This window comes from Saccopteryx bilineata, chromosome X, assembly GCF_036850765.1.
Source record: "Saccopteryx bilineata isolate mSacBil1 chromosome X, mSacBil1_pri_phased_curated, whole genome shotgun sequence".
Lineage (NCBI taxonomy): Eukaryota > Metazoa > Chordata > Mammalia > Chiroptera > Emballonuridae > Saccopteryx > Saccopteryx bilineata.
The window spans coordinates 71,852,064-71,872,476 of NC_089502.1; the positions used below are offsets into that span (position 1 = coordinate 71,852,064).

The window sequence follows — 20,413 nt, forward strand, 5'->3', positions numbered from 1 at the left end:
CCATGCACAGGCTATGAAAAGTACCTTTTAGGCTCATTTGACAAGAAGGCTCCTAGAAGCTGTTTGGCCTACTTGCATTGAAGCCAAAAGGTATGTGGACAGAACTGATTACATAGAACAAAGCCATTATCAGGCATGGGAGTTTCCTAGCAATGTAAAAAAGGGGGATTAATTCATAGCCAAGGCTGAGGGTAGCTCTTAGCCCCTTGCAACTGGAAAGTATATTTGGGAAAATGAAAGTTATGTGGAGTGCCCCTTCTCCCCTTCCAGACAAAGGGACTGAGCTGTAGCCTTACCTGCTATGGAAAGAGTCTTCTAGCCCCATATGATAAGTGCTGGAGAGAACTCTTATGCAGCTCAGTGGCACTTAAGCCAAGAGAAAGGCAGATAGAGCTGATAGTTTGCAGAGCAAAACCAAAGGTCCTGTTCTGTTTTGCCAAGGGCCAAGGAACTTGGTGTGCAAGTCAACTTGATTTAAAATAACAGAAAAAGAGCTTTACTGGTTTTAGAACTTCTGCTATGCCCACACAGGAATCTAAATTGCTCATGGCTAAATACAGTCTTTAGCCTGTCCTATCCGAAAACCTATTTAGAGCACATGGTAAGCTGTGAAGCCCACTCAACAGTCAGATGAATAGTGGCACTTGAACTGAAAGCAGAGCCAAATGTTGCCCCCAACTGGAGAGTTAAATCAGTGGTCTCATCTTACCAGGGAATTCAATGCACACTTAGGCCTGACTCAGGCCCACAAACAACAAGCTATCACAGTCTCTGGGTTCTGGCCTGCTGCCCTGCCAGGGCAGGAAAATTAATAAATAGCTCCATCCATGACTAAATATAATGCCCAGTTTTGACCATCTAGCATGCCTGACCAGAGAATTCAGGCAACCTCAGAACCCATCTTCTAGCCTCTGTTGGTCAGGTAACCAAGCTGGCAGCTCTATCCAACTATTTTCATGCAGTGGTACACCCCCATTGTTGTTCTCAGAGCTCAGAAAGTTGTCTCACTCAAATATAGATCATAATAACAGGTTCCACCTGCCCAAAGACATTACTAGTAGGCACATCCAGAAACCCAGGCTGAGCTGACTGGTGAAGATCCAGCTGTAACAAAAGCATCCTGTAGGGTATGGAAAAGGAAACCCCTTACTGAAATGTGCAGATGCCAACCTAAGGAATCAAGGATCAAAAAATCAGGTATATATTATACCACCAAAGGAAACTAATACAGCTTCAATAACTTACCCTAAAGAAATGGAGATCTCTGAACTTTCAAGACAAATAATTTAGAATAATCCTCTTCAGAAAGTTTATTGAACTATAAGAAAACACATATTAACAACTAAACAAAATTAGGAAAACAGTGCATGAACAAAATGAGAAGTCTGATTACAAAATAGCAACCATAAAAAAACAACAACCAAAAATCCTAGAGTGGAAAAATACAATACTAAACTAAAGAATTAAATAGAGAGTTTCAAAAGAATATTCAATCCTGCAGAAGAAATAATCAGCACCCTGGAGAAGAGGACATTGGAAATTACCCAAAGGAGCAATGAATGAATAAATAAATAATAAAAAAAATTTAAAAAGGAGTGAAGAAAACCTGTGGGAATTATGAATCACAATGATAAGAACCAATATTTGCATTTTAAGAATTTCAGAAAGGCAAGAAAAAGACAAAGGGACAGAAAGCATATTTAAGGCGATAATGGCTGAAAAAAAAATCCTGAACCTGGAGAAAAAAATGGACATTCAGATCCATCATACCCAAAGGACTCCAAATTGATTGAGTCCAAATAAAGGTACACCAAGACACACTGTAATTAAATTTTCAAAAGTCAAAGCAAAGAATTTTAAAAGCAGCAAGACAAATGAGAAAAGTCACATAAAAGAGAACCGACACAAGACTAAGACATAAAACAAACCTGTAAGACATAAAGCAGATCTCTCAATTCGGAACTTTCAGGCCAGGAAAGAATGAGGTGAGACATTCAAACTATCAAAGAAAAGAACTGTCAACCAGAAATACTATATACCACAAAGCTGTCCTTCAGAGACAAAGGAAGATTAAAGACTTGCTGGAATGAACAAAAGTTGAGGCTGTTCATTACAACCAGATCTGCCTTACAAGAAATGCTAAGGGGAGTTCATTGAGGGGAGGAATGGAATGCTAATTAGCATTATAAACACACATAAAGGTAGCAGAAATATCACTGATGATATCACTGGAGAAGACCCAAGCCCAAAGGGTGTGTGTGTGTGTGTGTGTGTGTTCTCCCTCCTAGGTTCTTGTCACAGAAAAATGAATTCAAGTGAGAGACAGGTTGTGAAATTCAAGCAAAGCAAGCAATTTATTAAGCAAAGCTATACTGTACTGCACAAAAGGCACAAGTTGGCAAACTCAGCTAGTCTGATGCCCCGCCTGTTGGGTTATATACTTTTTAGCTATAAATTTCAAGGCTCACCCTGGCAAGGTGGCTCAGTGGATAAAACATTGTCCCAGCACACCAAGGTCGCTGGTTCAATCCCCAGTCAGAGAATGTACAAGAGGAAATCAATGGATGCACAACTAAAAATGGAACTATTAAGTGGAGCTAAAAGTTGATGTTCTCTCTTTCTCTCTCATCATCATCATCAATGGAAAAATTAATTTTAAAAAAATTTATCCTGGCCTATGGTGGCGCAGTGGTTAAAGTTCAACCTAGAATGCTGAGGTCACCGGTTAAAAACCATGCACTTGCCTGGTCAAGGCACATGTGGGAGTTGATGCTTCCTACTGCTTCTCTCTCTCTCTCTCTCTCTCTCTCTCTCTCTCTCTCTCTCTCTCTCGCCCCCCCTCTTTCTCTCTTCACTAAAATATATATGTTTTTAATTTCAAAGCTCCCCTTTCCTGATATCTGGACTAACATATAGGGTTTCAAGACTCCCCTTCCCTGACATTGAGATTAACATTCAGGATTTTAAGGCCATTTGAAGATCTGGTGATTTTGTTTCAGCAGATCTTAAGACTGCTGACTATCTCCTTCAATGGGTGAGATAAACCCCCTTTGTTTCCCCCTCCCCTTTTCCTGCCCTGATAACTGTCTATCTTGCCTAACAATAATTGTAAATATATAGTCATATTTTGCAATATGGTAATAGAAGTGCAAAACTCACAACTCTAGTTTAAATGTTTAAAAAAATGAGCATAGAAAAAACCCATAAAATTAAATCTCAGAGAAGTACATTTTTCAGTTTCATAGCTAGATCATATAAGAGTATAGCTTTGGACTGACCAGGCGGAGGTGCAGTGGATAGAGCGTTGGACTGGGATGTGGAGGACCCAGGTTTGAAACCCCGAGGTCACCAACATGTGCATGGGCTCATCTGGTATGAGCAAGGCTCACCAGCTTGGACCCAAGGTCGCTGGCTTGAGCAAGGGGTTACTCGGTCTGCTGTAGCTTCCTGGTCAAGGCACATATGAGAAAGCAATCAATGAACAACTAAGGAGCCACAACGAAGAATCGATGTTTCTCATCTCCCTTCCTGTCTGTCTGTCCCTATCTGTCTCTCTCTCTGACTCTGTCTCTGCCACAAAAAAAAGACTATAGCTTTGTAGTAATCATTCTCCAATTTTGTTCTTTTTAAGATTATTTTGGCTGTTCAGGCTTGCATTTCTATGTAAATTTTAAGATCAGCTGGTCAGTTTCTGCAAAATAATACTCTCTGAGATTTTGATAGGAATTGCATTGAATCTATAGATCATTTGAGGGTAGTATTGTCTAACAATATCAAGTCTTCCAATCCATGAACTTTAGGTTATCTTCTTATTTATTTAGGTCTTTAATTTTTTTTCTATGAGGTTTCATTGCTTTTAGCACTCAAGACACACTTGTTAAATTTATTTCTGAAAAATTTTAAATTTTTATTTAGAAAATTAAATTTAAAGGGTGACATTGATCAATAAGAGTACACAGGTTTCAGGTAATATTTCTATAGCATTTGAACTGTTGACTATATTGTGTACCCATCACCCAAAGTTAAATCATTTTTTATCACTGTATATTTGTCTCTATACCTTTTCCCTTACCCTCTCCCCCTACAACCCCCTCCCCCTGGTAACCACTTCACTTTTGTCTATGTCCATGAGTCTCAGTTTTATATTCCACCTATGTGTGAAATCATATAGTTCTTAGCTTTTTCTGATTTACTAATTTCACTCAGTGTAATGTTCTCAAGTTTCATCCATGTTGTCATAAATGTCACTATGTCATCATTTCTTATGGCTGAGTAGTATTCCATTGTATATATGTACTACATTTTCTTTATCCAGTTCTCTATCGAGGGACACTTTGGTTGTTTCCATGTCTTGGCCACTGTGAATAATGCTGCAATGAACATAGGGGTGCATGTGTCTTTATTTACCAATGTTTGTGAGTTTTGGGGGTAAATAACCAGTAGAGGGATTGCTGGGTCATATGGTAGTTCTATTCTTAATTTTTTGAGGAACAACCATACTTTTTTCCATAATGGCTGTACCAGTATACATTCCCACCAACAGTGAATGAGGGTTCCTTTTTCTCCACAGCCTCTCCAGCACTTGTTACAACCTGTCTTGTTGATAATAGCTGATCTAACAGGTGTGAGCTGGTATCTCATTGTAGTTTTGATTTGCATTTCTCTAATAGCTAGTGAAGATGAACATCTTTTCATATATCTGTTGGCCATTTGTATGTTTTCTTGGGAGAGGTGTCTATTCAAGTTCTCTCCCTATTTTTTAATTGGATTGTTTGCTTGTTTGTTGCTGAGATTTGTGAGTTCTTTATATATTTTGAATATTAACATCCAGGCTGTTGTTTGTAAATACCATCTTCCATTTTGTTGGCTGCCTTTTTGTTTTGTTGTTGGTTTCTTTTGCTGTGAAGAAGCTTTTTAGCTTGATATAGTCTCATTCATTTATTGTTGCCTTTGCTTCCCTTACCTTTGGAGTCCAATTCATAAATTGTTCTCTAAAGCCATGGTCCATGGGTTTAGGACCTATGTTTTCTTTTATGTAATTTATTGCTTCAGACATTATGTGTAGGACTTTGATCCATTTTGAATTAATTTTTGTGCAAGGGGACAAACTGTAGTCATGTTTCATTCTTTTACATGAGGCTTTGCAATGTTTTCAGCACCATTTATTGAAGAGGCTTTCTTAGCCTCCATATTTTTGTGTGTTTTTGTTTTGTTGTGTTTGTTTGCTTGTTTTTGTGTTTGTTTTGTGATTGATTTTTATCTTCACACCATTATGGTCAGAGAAGATGCTTGATATGATTTCAATATTCTTAGATTTATTGAGATTTCTTTTGTGTCTTAACATGTGGTCTTAGAAAATGTTCCATGTGCACTTGAAAAGAGTGTATATTCTGTTGCTTTCTGGTAAAACATTCTGAAGTCATGAATTAAATCCACCTAATCTAGTGTTTCATTCAAGACTGCCATTCTTTGTTGATTTTCTGTGTGAAAGGTATATCCATTCATGTCAAAGGGGTGTTAAAATCCCCTACTATGACTATTTTGCTGTTGCTCTTTTACTTTATATCCATCAAGATTTGCTTTACATATTTAGGTGTCCTGTGTTGGGTGCATAAACGTTGACAAGTGTTATATCCTCTTATTGGATTGTTCCCTTTAACATTATGTACAAACCTCTCTTGATGCCTGTGTTGTGGGATTTTCTCTGAGTTGTTGTATGTCTCTGTGAACATGGTAAAAGTACTAATACCAATGTCAATTTGGACAAGGAGTAGAGAAGAACTGAAATACCTTATGCTCCACTAGTTAAGAGCAGTCAAACATGTCTTTTACAGGTACCCCTCATTTGCCAAGAATATATACTTTAGTTTTATAAACAGCTGGTTTTAAGTCACTTTGGAGCTTTGAATAATGCAGGGGCAGAAATCTCAGTGTCCTAGAAATTATTATGAAGAGAATAAAATGCAAGTCAGATAGTAAGTATGGAACTTATAAAAGGAATAGTCTTTAAAATTTGAATAACAAAGGTTAGTGAAGAAGTAAAAGTGAAATCCGTGTCTATGTGTTGGCTAATTTATTAAGGGAAAATATTGAAGTCACAAATGGTAGTATAATCATTAGAGGATTATTATATGCTGTCTGAATTCCAGCACACAGATGTCAGGTCTGTGTGTGTATGATGTTTACAAGTGTGACTCTTCTATGTAAACATTAAGTTTTCCATATTATTCTTAGAGCTATTGGGAGCTTTTCATCTTATTCATATAAATAGGATTGAACTATAATTGCAAAACCCTAGTACAATGATTACATAGATAGTCTGGTTTTAGATTATTTAGCAGAGCTGCTAAAGAGCTTGTCAGCGCTCACAGGTGTACAACCTGCCCTCATGGTCTTTTTCTTTTCTTTTTCTTTTCTTTTCTTTTCTTTTCTTTTCTTTTCTTTTCTTTTCTTTTCTTTCTTTCTTTCTTTCTTTCTTTCTTTCTTTCTTTCTTTCTTTCTTTCTTTCTACCTCTCTGTCTCTCACTCTCTTCCTTCCTTTTCTTTTTTCTATTTTCCTTCTCCCTCCCTCCCTCCCTCCCTCCCTTCCTCCCTCCCTCTCTTCATCCCTCCCTCCTTCCCCTCCCTCCCTCCCTCCTTTCTTTCTTTTTTTTTCTTTCTTTCTTCTTTCTTTCTTTCTTTCTTTCTTTCTTTCTTTCTTTCTTTCTTTCTTTCTTTCTTTCTTTCTTTCTTTAACTGAACCTCTACTGGTGTCTTATCTACCCTTTGCACATATTGAAAACTTACATGTTCTGTTCACTTTCCTAAGTACTTTTCTTTTTTCATTGAATGTGGTCCTTACCGTGCAAGGTAACTATAACTATCCTCATTTTACATATGAGGAAACTGAGGCTCAAATTAAAGGAAACACTTTGGCCAAGTTAGAACTCAAATATGCCAGGACAGATGAGGTAGATGAGAGAGTTTAGAAATAAAATTGTCTCTGATTCTCTTCTGTAATTTATATATTTTTAAATGTTCTGGTTTTACCTGCAATTCAAGTTGGTTTTCGATCTTTCACAATACAATAAATATTATTATAATAAATAAAAGAGGCTAAAGATACAATTCATGAATGTGCACAAACCTCCTTCCTTATCTGGAGCACACCTCTCTATTTGTTACCCTTCTAGCCTGCTGCAGTTGCTTGAAAGCAATTTTGATGGTTTTCCAATTTCCCCAGTAGATGGGTTGAGCTCTTCAGCAGTGATGGTCAGCTCTAGCAAGGAAGATCTTGTGTGGGATCTGGGCAACTTACCTGGCATAGAGAGACAGTCCTCTCAAGAATGTCTATATTTTTACACCTTCTTCAAATGCCATGTTTCTCTTTCTCAAAGTTGTGATAAGCATTTAACTTTAGCTCTGATTTTTATGAATGGGAATTACAACATTATTGTATTCAACTTATGTCTAGAATTATTAGAGAATTAAAAACTATTTTTATTTTATTTACAGAGACAGAGGGAGAGTCAGAGAGAGGGATAGATAGGGACAGACAGACAGGAACAGAGAGAGATGAGAAGCATCAATCATCAGTTTTTCATTGCGACACCTTAGTTGTTCATTGATTGCTTTCTCATATGTGCCTTGACCACGGGCCTTCAGCAGACTGAGTAACTCCTTGCTCGAGCCAGCAACCTTGGGTCCAAGCTGGTGAGCTCTGCTTGAACCAGGTGAGCCCTCGCTCAAGATGGCGACCTTGGAGTCTCGAACCTGGATCCTCCTCATACCAGTGTGATGCTTTATCCACTGTGCCACCACCTGGTCAGGCAAAAAAAAATCTCTATATTTTGAATGTAACGTGAATCCAATTATTTTAAACAGAAAAATAAAATGTCAGAGAAACTGTAGCTTCTATTTTTTTTAAAGATTTTATTTATTGATTTTAGAAAGAGCAGAGTGAGAGAAGGGGGGAAGGAGAAAGGAGAAGCAGGAAGCATCAACTCATTGTAGTTGCTTCATACATGTGCCTTGACTGGGCAAACCTGGCATTTCAAACCGGTGACCTCAGCATTCCAAGTCGATGCTTTCTCCTCTGTGCCACCATGGGTCAAAGCAGACAACCTGTTGTTTCTTAGGAAGAAACCACTATATTCTAAAATGCTTTTCCAGAAATATTGCTAAATATGATTGTGGTATGTGTGTTCATTTGTAGGGACTGGTAACATCTGAACATACCAAAGCAAACAAACTCTTGCACCATCACTATCACAGCATTGTACTACAAAGAAATGCCACTGTACATGGATTCCAAGCAGGCTAAAAAGAAAAAGAGTTGATTAGATTTCAGATCCACTGAACGGGATGACGGCCACAGCTGCAGTGGAGACACCAAAGATGAAGAAGAGTGCCTCCAAGGAAAAGAAGCAGCAGCCTAAGCAAGACAACACGGAGCAAGGTAAAGAAGAGCAGATGAGCTCCGAGAATGACCTTGAACAGATGAGCCTTAAGAATGGCAACAACAATGACAATAGCTGCCAACCTGGCATTGTTCAGATGAAGAAAAAAGAGATTCCCTCCAAGCCATACCGTCAGCTTTGTAGATCACCCTGCTTAGATCATCCAAGCTTTTCCCAGAGCAGCATTCTACAGGAGGGGAAGCGTGATTTGGAAAAGGAATACCAAGCCAAGATGGATTTTGCGCTAAAGCTGGGCTATGCAGAGGAACAGATTCAATCAGTGCTGAACAAGCTGGGCCCAGAATCACTTATTAATGATGTATTGGCAGAGCTTGTCAGACTTGGGAACAAAGGTGATTCAGAAGGGCAGGTCAACTTAAGTCTGTTAGTGCCTCAGGGGCCCAGCTCCAAAGAGATTGCAAACCCTGAACTATCTCTTGAAGATGAGCTAGACTGCAGTGACAATTTGAGGCCAGTTGTCATTGACGGAAGTAATGTGGCAATGAGGTAAGATTGGTAGATTTTCTCTTTCTTTTTTTTTCTTTTTATTATAGAGACAGGGAGGGGCAGATAGGGATAGACAGACAGGAAGGGAGACAGATGAGAAGCATCAATTCTTTGTTGTGGCGCCTTAGTTGTTCATTGGTTGCTTGTTCATATGTGCCTTGACTGAAGGGCTACAATAAAGTGAGTAACCCATTGCTCAAGCCAGTGACCTTGGGCTTCAAGCCAGCAACCTTTGGGCTCAAGCCTGCAACTCTTCACTCAGGCCGGATGATCCCACACTCAAGCCAGCAACCCTGCACTCAAGCCAGATGAGCTCATGCTTATGCTTAAGCCAGCTGGGGGTTTCGAACCTGGGTCCTCTGCATCCCAGTCTGACACTCTATTCACTGCACCAACATCTGGTCATGCTCTTTCTCTTTAAAAGTGCCCTGAAGTCATAGAAATTGTTTTCTTTGTCAAGCACTATGAGAGGCCCTTGGCTGTTGTCTGTATCTTGTGTTCCTCTAGGTGCACAGAGTCTAAATTGATTCTGTCTTGGCTTTTTCTCTCTGTCCTTTGAAAAATATTGTTTTCAGGTGTTCTTTCTTTAAAATTTTATTTAGAAAATTTAATTTAACAGGTTGACATTGATCAGTAAGAGTACATAGGTTTCAGGTAAACATTTCTATAGCATTTGAACTGTTGATTATGTTGTATACCCATCACCCAAAGTCAAATAATTTTCTGTTGCTGTATATTTGTCCTGCTTTACACCTTTCTTCCACCCCTCCCCCATACCCTCTCCCCCTGGTAACCACTTCACTTTTATCTATGTCCATGAGTCTCAGTTTTATATCCCAGCTATCTGTGAAATCATACAGTACTTAGCTTTTTCAGATTTACTTATTTCACTCAGTATAATGTTCTCAAGGTCCATTCATGTTGTAATAAATGGCAACAGGTCATCATTTCTTATGGCTGAGAAGTGTCCCATTGTATTTTCAAAAGAATGCTATAAGTATTTTACATTTTTTAGCATCTTAATCTCAGGATCATAAAAAGTTGATATTAGAATACAGATACATCAAAATATTGAGAAGTGCTTGCCCAACTTACCCGTAGTTCAACTTTTTAGAAGCAATCAGTGGTAGGTGTCTCTAAAACTACCTTGGACTATATTGGCAGTTAAATACATTCTCCTTTCTTTTTTTTAAGTGTTTCAACTTTTAGTAGAGCAGTATAATTGTTTTCTAGTACTCACTGGAGACTTTTAAACATGACTAACATGTTTGGATATTTTAGCAAGGGCATTTAATAAAATTTTGTCATGTGCCTCAGGTATGATAGGACTGTGAGAAGTCTTGCAGTACATGTATTAATGGGGCCCCTAGGATTATGTATAAATTCACCCAAAGGGAACAACATAATTGAATCTAATATCTCTTAGAGTTGAGTGATTGTCAGTGAGAAAGTGAGGAATCTAAAGAGAGAACCCCCCATCACGTCATCTTAATTAGCCTTGTTCTTTTCTTCTGATCAGTCTTGTTTAACAATATCCAGTTATTGCAATAGAGTGCTACATGAAGGCGAATTTGTTTCACCATCCAAGCTGTTTAAATTTATTGTAATTCAGTGTGGTTTATGTATATATCAGAGCACCAAATTCAATGATAAGAGATCAGAATTTTCAGTCAAACTAGTATACCATTAGTGAGTTTTTTAAGATGATAACAATAAATCTTTCAAATTCCAATCAAATAAATTAATTTTAACACTGTTTTTTCTTACAAGTAATTGTGATAGAATGTGTTCTCTTTTTACATAATGTCTTAATTATAAAAGAAATATTGATTTTTGAAGGAATTTTGGAATTAGAGAAAAAATAAATCACTTATAACCCTTTCACACAGAATAACAATTTTATTATTATTATTGTTATTATTATTATTTTTTGTATTTTTCTGAAGTTAGAAGCAGGTAGGCAATCAGATTCCTGCATGCATCCAACCGGGATTCACCTTGCATGCCCACCAGGGGGCGATGTTCTGCCCATCTGGGGTGTTGCTCCCCTGCAATGGGAGCCATTCTAGTGCCTGAGGCAGAGGCCATGGAGCCATCCTCAACCCCTAGAGCCAACTTTGCTCCAATGGAACCTTGGCTGTGGGAGGGAAAGAGATACAGAGAGAAAGGAGAGGGGGAAGGGTAGAAAAGCAGATGAGCGCTTTTCCTGTGTGCCCTGTCCGGGAATCAAACCCGGGACTTCCACATGCCAGGCTGACATTCTACCACTGAGCCAACCAGCCAGGGCCATTATTAATATTTTGATGTATCTATTTTCTTGTATTTTATAGGCTTATATATAGATTGCTTTCTAGCTTTCTACAAAATTGAGATTGTATTATATATACTAGTCTGTATCTTTTCTTTTTTCTTTTAATATTACATTGTAAGCATTTCTCATATCTCAAAATTGTCAATAATGTGATTTTTGTTGGTGTATTATATTTAATTAAATGAAATTATGGCTCTGGCCAGTTGGCTTAGTGGATAGAGCATTGACCCAGCATATGGATGTCTTGGGCTTGATTCCTGGTCAGGGCACACAAGAGAAGAGACTATCTGCTGCTCTCCTCCTCCCTCTCCCCTTTCTCTCTCTCTTCCCTTCTCACAGCCAGTGGCTTGACTGGTTCAACCATCAGCCCCAGGCACTGAGGATAACTCTGGATAGCTCCACTGGTCTAAGAGATGGCCTCAGGCACTGAGGATAGCTCTGTTGATTCAAACATCAGCCCTAGACAGGGGTTGCCAGGTGGATCCCAGTTGGGACACAAGCAGGAGTCTGTCTCACTATGTCCCTGCCTCTCACTTAAAAAATAAATGCATTTATGTGTTTGTGTGTGTGTGTTTCTGTCAATGTTCTTTTTTAAGCTTATGTACTTAAGACTCATCTCCAACTAATCCTCCATATAAACTCTGTCTAAACCTCTGGTGACACCTCTTTTTTTCATCTGTTGAGAATATTTGAGTCTCTGAAAAGAAAAGGGTAGTAGAAACAAAAAGGGAAGAGAGAAAATGGAAGTAGTGATAGGATATAACCTAGGATTTTTTTTAACCATTTATGACCTTGAATAGAGGTACAATAATGGCAATATTTGTAATGATTGGATTTAGACATTTGATTTGCTTTTTTCAAAAATACATCTTTGGCATTATCAAGAAAGAAAATGCGTGTTAATGTCTTGCCACTAATACCTATTTAGAGTATTTCTTTGCTACCTGCTATCAGCCCTCTCCTTTCACTCTCTGTCTTTCTAAAGCCATGGGAATAAAGAAGAGTTTTCCTGCAGAGGAATACAACTTGCTGTGGATTGGTTTCTTGATAAAGGCCATAAAGATATTACTGTATTTGTGCCTGCATGGAGAAAGGAACAATCCAGACCTGACGCACTAATCACAGGTATGATTTTAAATATGATTTTTTTCTCATCCAGAGGCAAAGCTAGAAAGATAGTTTGGGGAGAGGTTGATAGCCCCAATTTAGATAATTATATTTCTAAGTTTATGAAGTATACTTAAAATTATTTTAAAAAGTACATTCAAAGCATTTTTCCAAATAAAATCATCATGCTTTTGTGGCATATGACACTTAAATAGAGACAACTTCAATTCAGCAAAGAATCAAACACACAGTTTAAAAAGAGGTGTGCTTTTCTATTTTGTCATCTAGACTTAAGACTAAAGGGGGATGAACCTGGTTATAAACATGACTCTTTTCCAAAAGACTAAAGAAGCTGTGGTAGATAATAAATGTCATTCTGTACCAGAAAAGTTATTGTAGGATTTGAAATTAGGGGACAGGAGAGAGAGAGAGAGAGAGAGAGAGAGAGAGAGAGAGAGAGAGAGAGAGAGAAGCCCCGTGGCAGTCAGAGCCAACTTATCCATGAGACATAGTAGTCCCACGGCCCAGGGCCCAGAATACTTTTAAGGTCCTACAGAAGTGTTTTAATTTAATTTTGTGTGTGTGACAGAGACAGAGAGAGACACATACAGGGACAGATAAGGACAGACAGAAAGGAAGGGAGAAAGAAGAGAAGTATCAAATCCTTGTTGCAGCACCTTAGTTGTTCATTGATTGCTTTCTCATATGTGCCTTGACTGAGGGGCTATAGCAGACTGAGTGACCCCTTGCTCAAGCCAGCGACCTTGGGCTCAAGCTGGTGAGCCTTGCTCAAACTGGATGAGCCCACTCTCAAGTGGGTGACCTCAGGGTTTCAAACCTGGGTCCTCCACGTCCCAGTCCGATGATTTGCACCACTGCCTGGTCAGGCAATTTAATTTTTAACAGGAGGAGGAAAAATGAAATATAATGAATATATAATAATGTGCCTAACTCATTATTTGTCTCTATACCAATGCGGTTACATAATTTTTAATATTTCTTTATGGAAGAAGGTGTCCATGAAGGCAAAAATGTGTAAGGTCCACAAAAATCATATGTGACCCTAATAGTAGCAGGATCATTACATTCAATAACAACAAATGTGAAGCCAGTATTTTACGTTTGAGAACAATAGACCCAGTCCTCTGAGTATCAGCTGTTGCTTGATGTGGCAAATGAGAAAGTCCAGTGAATGGCTGTTGGATCTGTGCCATGGAGCTGTCTGCCAGGGGCTGAACAGGCTCCCAGCCTCAGTCTGAGAGTTGATTTCGGCCCTGCTTGATCCCAGCCTTTCTTTCCTAGGCAATTAAGAGGCCAAAAGGAAAGTGGGTCAGTGTTGACATGCTATAGTTTGATATTTTTCCTTAGCTGTGGCCTTCCTTCAGGCGGAAGGCAAAACTATAAGTCCTGCCCTGGCTGGTTGTGCAGTGGATAGAGCATCATCCTGGAGCACCAAGGTCACCAGTTCGATTCTGGGGTTACCAGATTGATCCCAAATGAGCCAGTTCGAGCCCTGGTCAGGGCCTGTATGAGGAGCAATCAATGGAAGCACAACTAAGTGGAACAACGAGTTGATGCTTCTTTCTCTCTCAAAAATCAATGGAAATAGCCTGACCTGTGGTGGCGCAGTAGATCAGGCTTCGACCTGGAACTCTGAGGTCGCTAGTTCGAAACCCTGGGCTTGCCTGGTTAAGGCACATATGGGAGTTGATGCTTCCTGCTCCTCCCCCCTTCTCTCTCTCTCTCTCTCTTCTCTAAAATGAATAAATAAATAAAAATAATTTTAAAAAATCAATGGAAATATATATATAAATATATAAATATATATATTAATATATGTCCCTAGGAGTGACATTAGACTCTCCTAGTGTCAGACACATCCTCGGCATACTGCCCTAGTTTCTTCAGCAGTCAAAGCTGGTGCTTCCGCTGAAGAGGAAAATAAGCATGAAGAATTCTAGAATATCAGTGTTATTTCTAAGTCTTCATGGTAGATTTACAACTTAGTTGTCATTGAATCCAGTTCCCTCATTTTATCAAAAAGAAAACTGAAGTCCAAAAGGGAAGATGACTTGTCTAAGGTCACAATTCAAATTGGTGCCATTGCCAGGAATAAAGGCCACTTTCTAAGTGCAAATAAAATATTTATCTAGTACCAACTTATTTATCGTAGTGTGGGGATAATATTGTTAATCCAAACATAATTTCTACTTTGTGTCATATAATCCATACTTTCGCAGATCAAGATATCCTACGAAAACTGGAGAAGGAAAAGATTCTTGTGTTCACACCATCCCGAAGGGTCCAAGGCAGGCGAGTTGTGTGCTATGATGACCGATTCATAGTCAAACTGGCTTTTGACTCCGATGGCATCATTGTATCCAACGATAACTATCGAGACCTTCAAGTTGAAAAACCAGAATGGAAGAAGTTTATAGAAGAGAGATTGCTGATGTATTCTTTTGTGAATAACAAGTATGTTTCTTTCCAATAGACTCTGAAGAGTTTATTTCTAAGTTACCACTAAGAACAGATTTCATTTTGTGTCAATAAACATTTACTGAACACTTTCTGTGTGCTGTGCATAGGCTGGCTGCCATACCGATAACACGCTGCATGAGAAACAAGACTTAACTTTAAGAAGAGACAACCACAATGTGTTGTGATATGTGCTATGGTTACAATTTTTAAAATTGCTTTATCTATGTGAAACAATAAAAAATGTCCTCAGAGAGGAGGTGATATTTGAGATGAAGTTTACAGGTAGAGGAAAGGGAACTGCTGGGCACTACAGGTAAAGGGGACATCATGAATAAAATTATAAAGGTGGGAAAGTGTGTTGTGGCTCTGGCCAGTTGGCTCAGTAGTAGACCGTGGGCCTGGAGTGTGTATGTCCTGGGTTCAATTCCCAATCAGGGCACATAGGAGGGGTGCCCATCTGCTTCTCCACCCCTCCCTCTCTCGCTTCTCTCTCTCTCTCTCTCTCTCTCTCTCTCACTCCCACTCCCACTCCCACTCCCACTCCTGCAGCCATGGCTCAATTGGAGCCAGCTGGGCCTGGGCACTGAAGATGGCTCCATGGCATCTGCCTCAGGCACTAGGAAGAGCTTGGTTGCTGAGCAATGGAGCAATGGTCCAAATGAGCAGAGCATCACCTCTAGTGGGCTTGTATGGGAGTCTGTCTCTCTGCCTCCCCTCCTCTCACTGAATAATAATAAAAAAAGTAATGTGTTCCATGTTGGGGAAACCAGTAGGCATGCCAGTATGGCTGGAACATATACTTCATGGAAGAATTATGCACAGGAAAAAAATCATCCTTTTTTGTGACCAAGTGGAAATAGAAAAATTGTTGGCTTAGTAAAAGATAAACTTGAGATAGGAGGGCTATTACAAGGCTTTGACAACAGTATAGGTGAGAGTTAATGATAGTCTGAACCCCTGGTAAGAGGTAGTGGGAACAGAATGGAAGACATTTACCTTTTGTTTGCTTGCTTTCAGATTTATGCCTCCAGATGATCCTTTAGGACGTCATGGCCCAAGCCTTGAAAATTTCTTAAGAAAGAGACCTGTTGTTCCTGAGCACAAAAAGCAACCATGCCCTTACGGTGAGTACCTATGTGCAAAATTGAGTTATGTACTATGGGAAACATAAAGACTGTGTAAATAGTTTTCTCTTCAAGACTTTTTTTTTACAAATTCAAAACTGTGGCTTGTCCACTTTCTGTGAGTTTAAGTCGGTGTCTTCCTGTATTCTCATTTAAGCATTTAAAGAAACATCCTAGAAACTGCATGAGAAAAAGGTAACTAGAATTGATTAGTAGTCACTTGTTAAGCACGTATTTTAGCTGCCTCTGTCCTGAGCAATGTCTCTGGGGGTGGGAAGTGCAGATCCCCACAGGGCCTACAGAAGCAATAAAGAACAATGACAGCCTGACCTGTGGTGGCGCAGTGGATAAAGCGTCAACCTAGAACGCTGAAGTCGCTAGTTCGAAGCCCTGGGCTTGCCTGGTCAAGGCACATATGGGAGTTGATGCTTCCTGCTCCTCCCCCCTTCTCTCTCCCTTTCTCTCTCTCTCTAAAAATGAATGAATAAAATATTTAAAAAAAAAAAAAAAAGAACAATGACAGATTGCGTTTGGCCCCAAGAAAGACATGTCTTTTTGGCAGGTGATTATACCCTCTGTCAACTAACAAACACCTTTTTCTTCAGATCTGTACTTTCTAGTTTGCTTCTAAAGTTCTATTTCGGCCTGACCTGTGGTGGCGCAGTGGATAAAGCGTCGACCTGGAAATGCTGAGGTTGCCGGTTCGAAACCCTGGGCTTGCCTGGTCAAGGCACATATGGGAGTTGATGCTTCCAGCTCCTCCCCCCTGTCTCTCTCTCCTCTCTCTCTCTCTCTCTCTCTCCCCCCCTCCTCTCTAAAAAAAAATGAATAAATAAAAAAATATAAAAAAATTAAAATAAAGTTCTATTTACTTTTTTAAAAAAAGAAAATACAGTTTTATAGAGTACTGCTGTGATCCTACTCAAGTCCCTCTCTTACGAAGTTTGTGAACATGACAGTGCAAGATGGATTATCAGATCTGAGGTTACTTTGGAAAGAGTGTTCATATTTTGGGGGTAACCATTTGTTTCTGGGACGTCTTGGTTTTCTCAATTAACATTTATTTAAATCATAGAGTATTTCATGTTTATTACCTTCAATTAGTCTTCACAATGACCCTATAATATAGGTATAATTGCACACCTTGTTTACAGAAGAGGAAAATGAGGCTCAAGAAGTAAAGTCACTTCCCAAGGTCACACGGCTAGTAAATGGCCTAGATGGAATTGAAACTTAGGTCTGACTGGCCTCCCAAGCCTGTGCTCTTTGCATGGCACCATGTTGCCTGCTGCTGCTCTACACCACCTCAGCATGCAGGTTATGCTCAGACACAGTGAATTATAGGAAAATGAAGGCTGTTCAACTGCTTAGCTTGTAGCTTTCACACAGCAGTTTCCTCCCCAGCTTCTTTTTTCTTCTCTTTTCACTCAGAATGTATGATGCCTCTTTGGTGTTGTCTGTACCCTATCTTTATGGAAAGTTACTTTTTTTTTTTTTTTGCTTTAACCCCATACAGTAAAATTGTAATCAGAGTGACCAGATTGTTACGACAGTTTCTGGCATAGAGAGTTGTGCCACTATGAGAGAGGTCTTACCCCAAGGCATTATTTTTCAGGCAAAAAATGCACCTACGGCCACAAGTGCAAATACTACCATCCGGAGCGGGCCAACCAACCCCAGCGTTCGGTGGCTGATGAGCTCCGCATCAGTGCCAAACTGTCCACAGTGAAAACCATGAGCGAAGGTACCCTGGCTAAGTGTGGCACAGGGTTGTCTAATGCCAAAGGTGAAATAACCTCAGAAGTCAAGCGTGTGGCCCCCAAGCGCCAATCAGATCCCAGTATCCGGTCCGTGGCTGTGGAGCCTGAGGAATGGCTATCTATTTCTCGTAAGCCTGAGGCCAGCTCTGTCCCCTCACTTGTGACTGCGCTAAGTGTCCCGACAATACCACCTCCCAAAAGCCATGCAGTGGGTGCACTCAACACCCGTTCGGCCAGCAGCCCAGTGCCAGGATCCTCTCATTTCCCCCACCAGAAGTCCTCTTTGGAGCATATGGCCAGCATGCAGTACCCCCCCATCCTGGTTACCAACAGCCATGGGACCCCTATTAGCTATGCTGAGCAATATCCAAAGTTTGAGTCCTTGGGGGACCATGGCTACTATTCAGTGTTAAGTGACTTCTCCAAAATGAACATCAACAACTTGCATAATCGAGAGTACTATATGGCTGAAGCAGACCTGGGAGTGTATACCAGGAATCCCAACCTCTGTCCTGATAGCCGTATGAGCCATACCAGGAACGACAACTATTCCTCTTACAACAACCTGTACTTGGCTGTAGCTGATGCCCACCCTGAAGGCAGTTTGAAGCTACATCGCTCAGCATCTCAAAACCGTCTTCAGCCTTTTCCTCATGGTTACCATGAAGCCTTAACACGAGTGCAGAGCTATGGCCCAGATGATTCTAAGCAAGCCTCCCACAAGCAGTCAGTCCCCCACTTTGTTCTGCATGCCCAGCACCCAGCAACTGGGACACACTCCAGCTGTTCTGGAGATTACCCCATACCTGCTAATATCCATTCTGGGGCAACCACCCAGCCAGGACGTGCCCTGGTGATGACTCGGATGGACAGCATTTCTGACTCCCGCCTCTATGAAAGCAACCCTATGAGGCAAAGACGACCTCCTCTGTGCCGGGAACAACATGCCAGCTGGGACCCACTGCCTTGTGCAACCGACTCCTATGGCTACCACTCCTATCCCTTGAATAACAACCTCATGCAACCATGCTATGAGACAGTCATGGTGAGGAGCGTGCCTGAAAAGATGGAGCAACTTTGGAGGAATCCTTGGGTTGGAATGTGCAAGGATTCCAGGGAGTATATCATCCCAGAGCACCAGTATCAGATCTACAAGAACCTCTGCAATATTTTCCCTTCCAATATTGTCCTTTCAGTGATGGAGAAAAATCCCCACACAGCAGATGCCCAGCAGCTGGCAGCCTTGATTGTTTCTAAGCTTAGGGCTGCACGTTGACATGACATAGGACCTATTCCTTTATACAAATATGAATATTAATATAAATAATGCACTGATACTATGACAACAGTAACTATTAATTGTGCGCTGTGCTTACAAGTACAGAGTGTTTATGCTATTGAAGCACATAACAATCCTGTGAGGTAAGTTTTTCTAATGTCTTGTTTTCTAGACAAGGAAACTGAAGCTCAGTGAGATTAAGTGATTTGCCAAGGTCACATTGCTAGCAAATGACCAAGTCAAGACTCACACCCAAGTCCTCTGACTCCAAGTCTCATGCCCTTTTGCACTGCACCATGCAGGTAATGAAGGACAAAGCCCAGGAGGAGAAGCCTAAATGCAAGAAACTGCAAGGGATTCCATTATGAACATTGTCATAGTTACACATTTTATATTACAAAGTATTGATGATATATTTAATTCGGAGAATATCAGGATCAGATCATATGTTGAATCAACCTTTTAGATTTTTAATGGGAATATTTAAAGCTATTTAAAAATAAATGCATACCTTATTGCATGTATATCTGACCATTTAATATCTTTATTAACCAAGCTATAGGGTCACATTGAAGTATCTAGAGTTATATTTCAAACCTATTGCCAAGAATTATCCTGCATGTATGTATTTAATTTGAGATGTGTGCGTTATTTCTGTGTAACTTTTTATAGCAATGATGATGAGAGGCTCTCCACAGTCCTCAGTCTACAGCTAAATAGACCACAAATCTGACTTGATTTTATGTCAGATTCCATAGTTTCATCTAGTTTTGAAAGTGACATTATCAGCTAATATTTGAACTTCGCTTTATTAGGCATGAGAGCAAACTAGCTCTATTTCTTTTGCACTTTGTCAACATTTATTGATAGTTCTTAGCTTTTAAGTCTCTTCACATCAGCAAATTAGGGATCAGATTGCTGCTTTCTTCTGCAGAGTAGCTGGTGGATAAACTCAAGTTCCAAGCATAGTAAGTGCATGTTAGACAAAGGAGTTTACTACCAGAGAGATGGCCAAACTCATGTGGCATTAAACGATGAACACGAAAGCTGCACTCAAAGAGGGTCTAATGCATGAGCTTTAGACTTCTGATATATGCAGTATTCAACATCACAGGATAAAATGTAATGGAGGACAGTGCATAGCCATGTAATTCACATTCCCCTGCTGTCTACTCTTTGGGCAATGAAGTGGATCATTGGTGGAGCAGAATTTCTTCAGGAAACAAAACCAGGGGATTTTCTAATAGCTGGCTCAGTTATGCACTCCAAATACATGCCAAGAGAGCGAACTTGCCCTTAGATAATTCTTAAATGCATTACTAAAGAAGACAGGACTTTAGGTTGAGTGACATCATTTGCACAACTTGTATCTTGCTCAGGGTGGGAACCTTTGTAGCTAAATGCCT

The 20,413-nt window shown here is 39.9% G+C and overlaps 1 protein-coding gene across 7 annotated transcripts in view; it reads left to right on the forward strand.

The window, feature by feature from the left end:
- The window catches only part of ZC3H12B (zinc finger CCCH-type containing 12B), a 207,777-nt gene that overhangs the window by 174,737 nt on the left and 12,627 nt on the right, over nt 1-20,413 (forward strand). For 6 of the 7 annotated variants that reach the window (XM_066250325.1, XM_066250324.1, XM_066250327.1 and 3 more), the window contains 5 exons: nt 8,195-8,945; nt 12,242-12,381; nt 14,604-14,838; nt 15,862-15,968; nt 17,584-19,531. In XM_066250325.1, the coding sequence (XP_066106422.1) occupies nt 8,344-8,945; nt 12,242-12,381; nt 14,604-14,838; nt 15,862-15,968; nt 17,584-19,004 (2,505 nt within the window). In that variant the 5' untranslated portion in view covers nt 8,195-8,343 and the 3' untranslated portion in view covers nt 19,005-19,531. Of the gene's footprint in view, nt 1-8,194; nt 8,946-12,241; nt 12,382-14,603; nt 14,839-15,861; nt 15,969-17,583; nt 19,532-20,413 lie in introns of those variants that run through there. The other variant, XR_010727891.1, reaches the window with a different exon arrangement.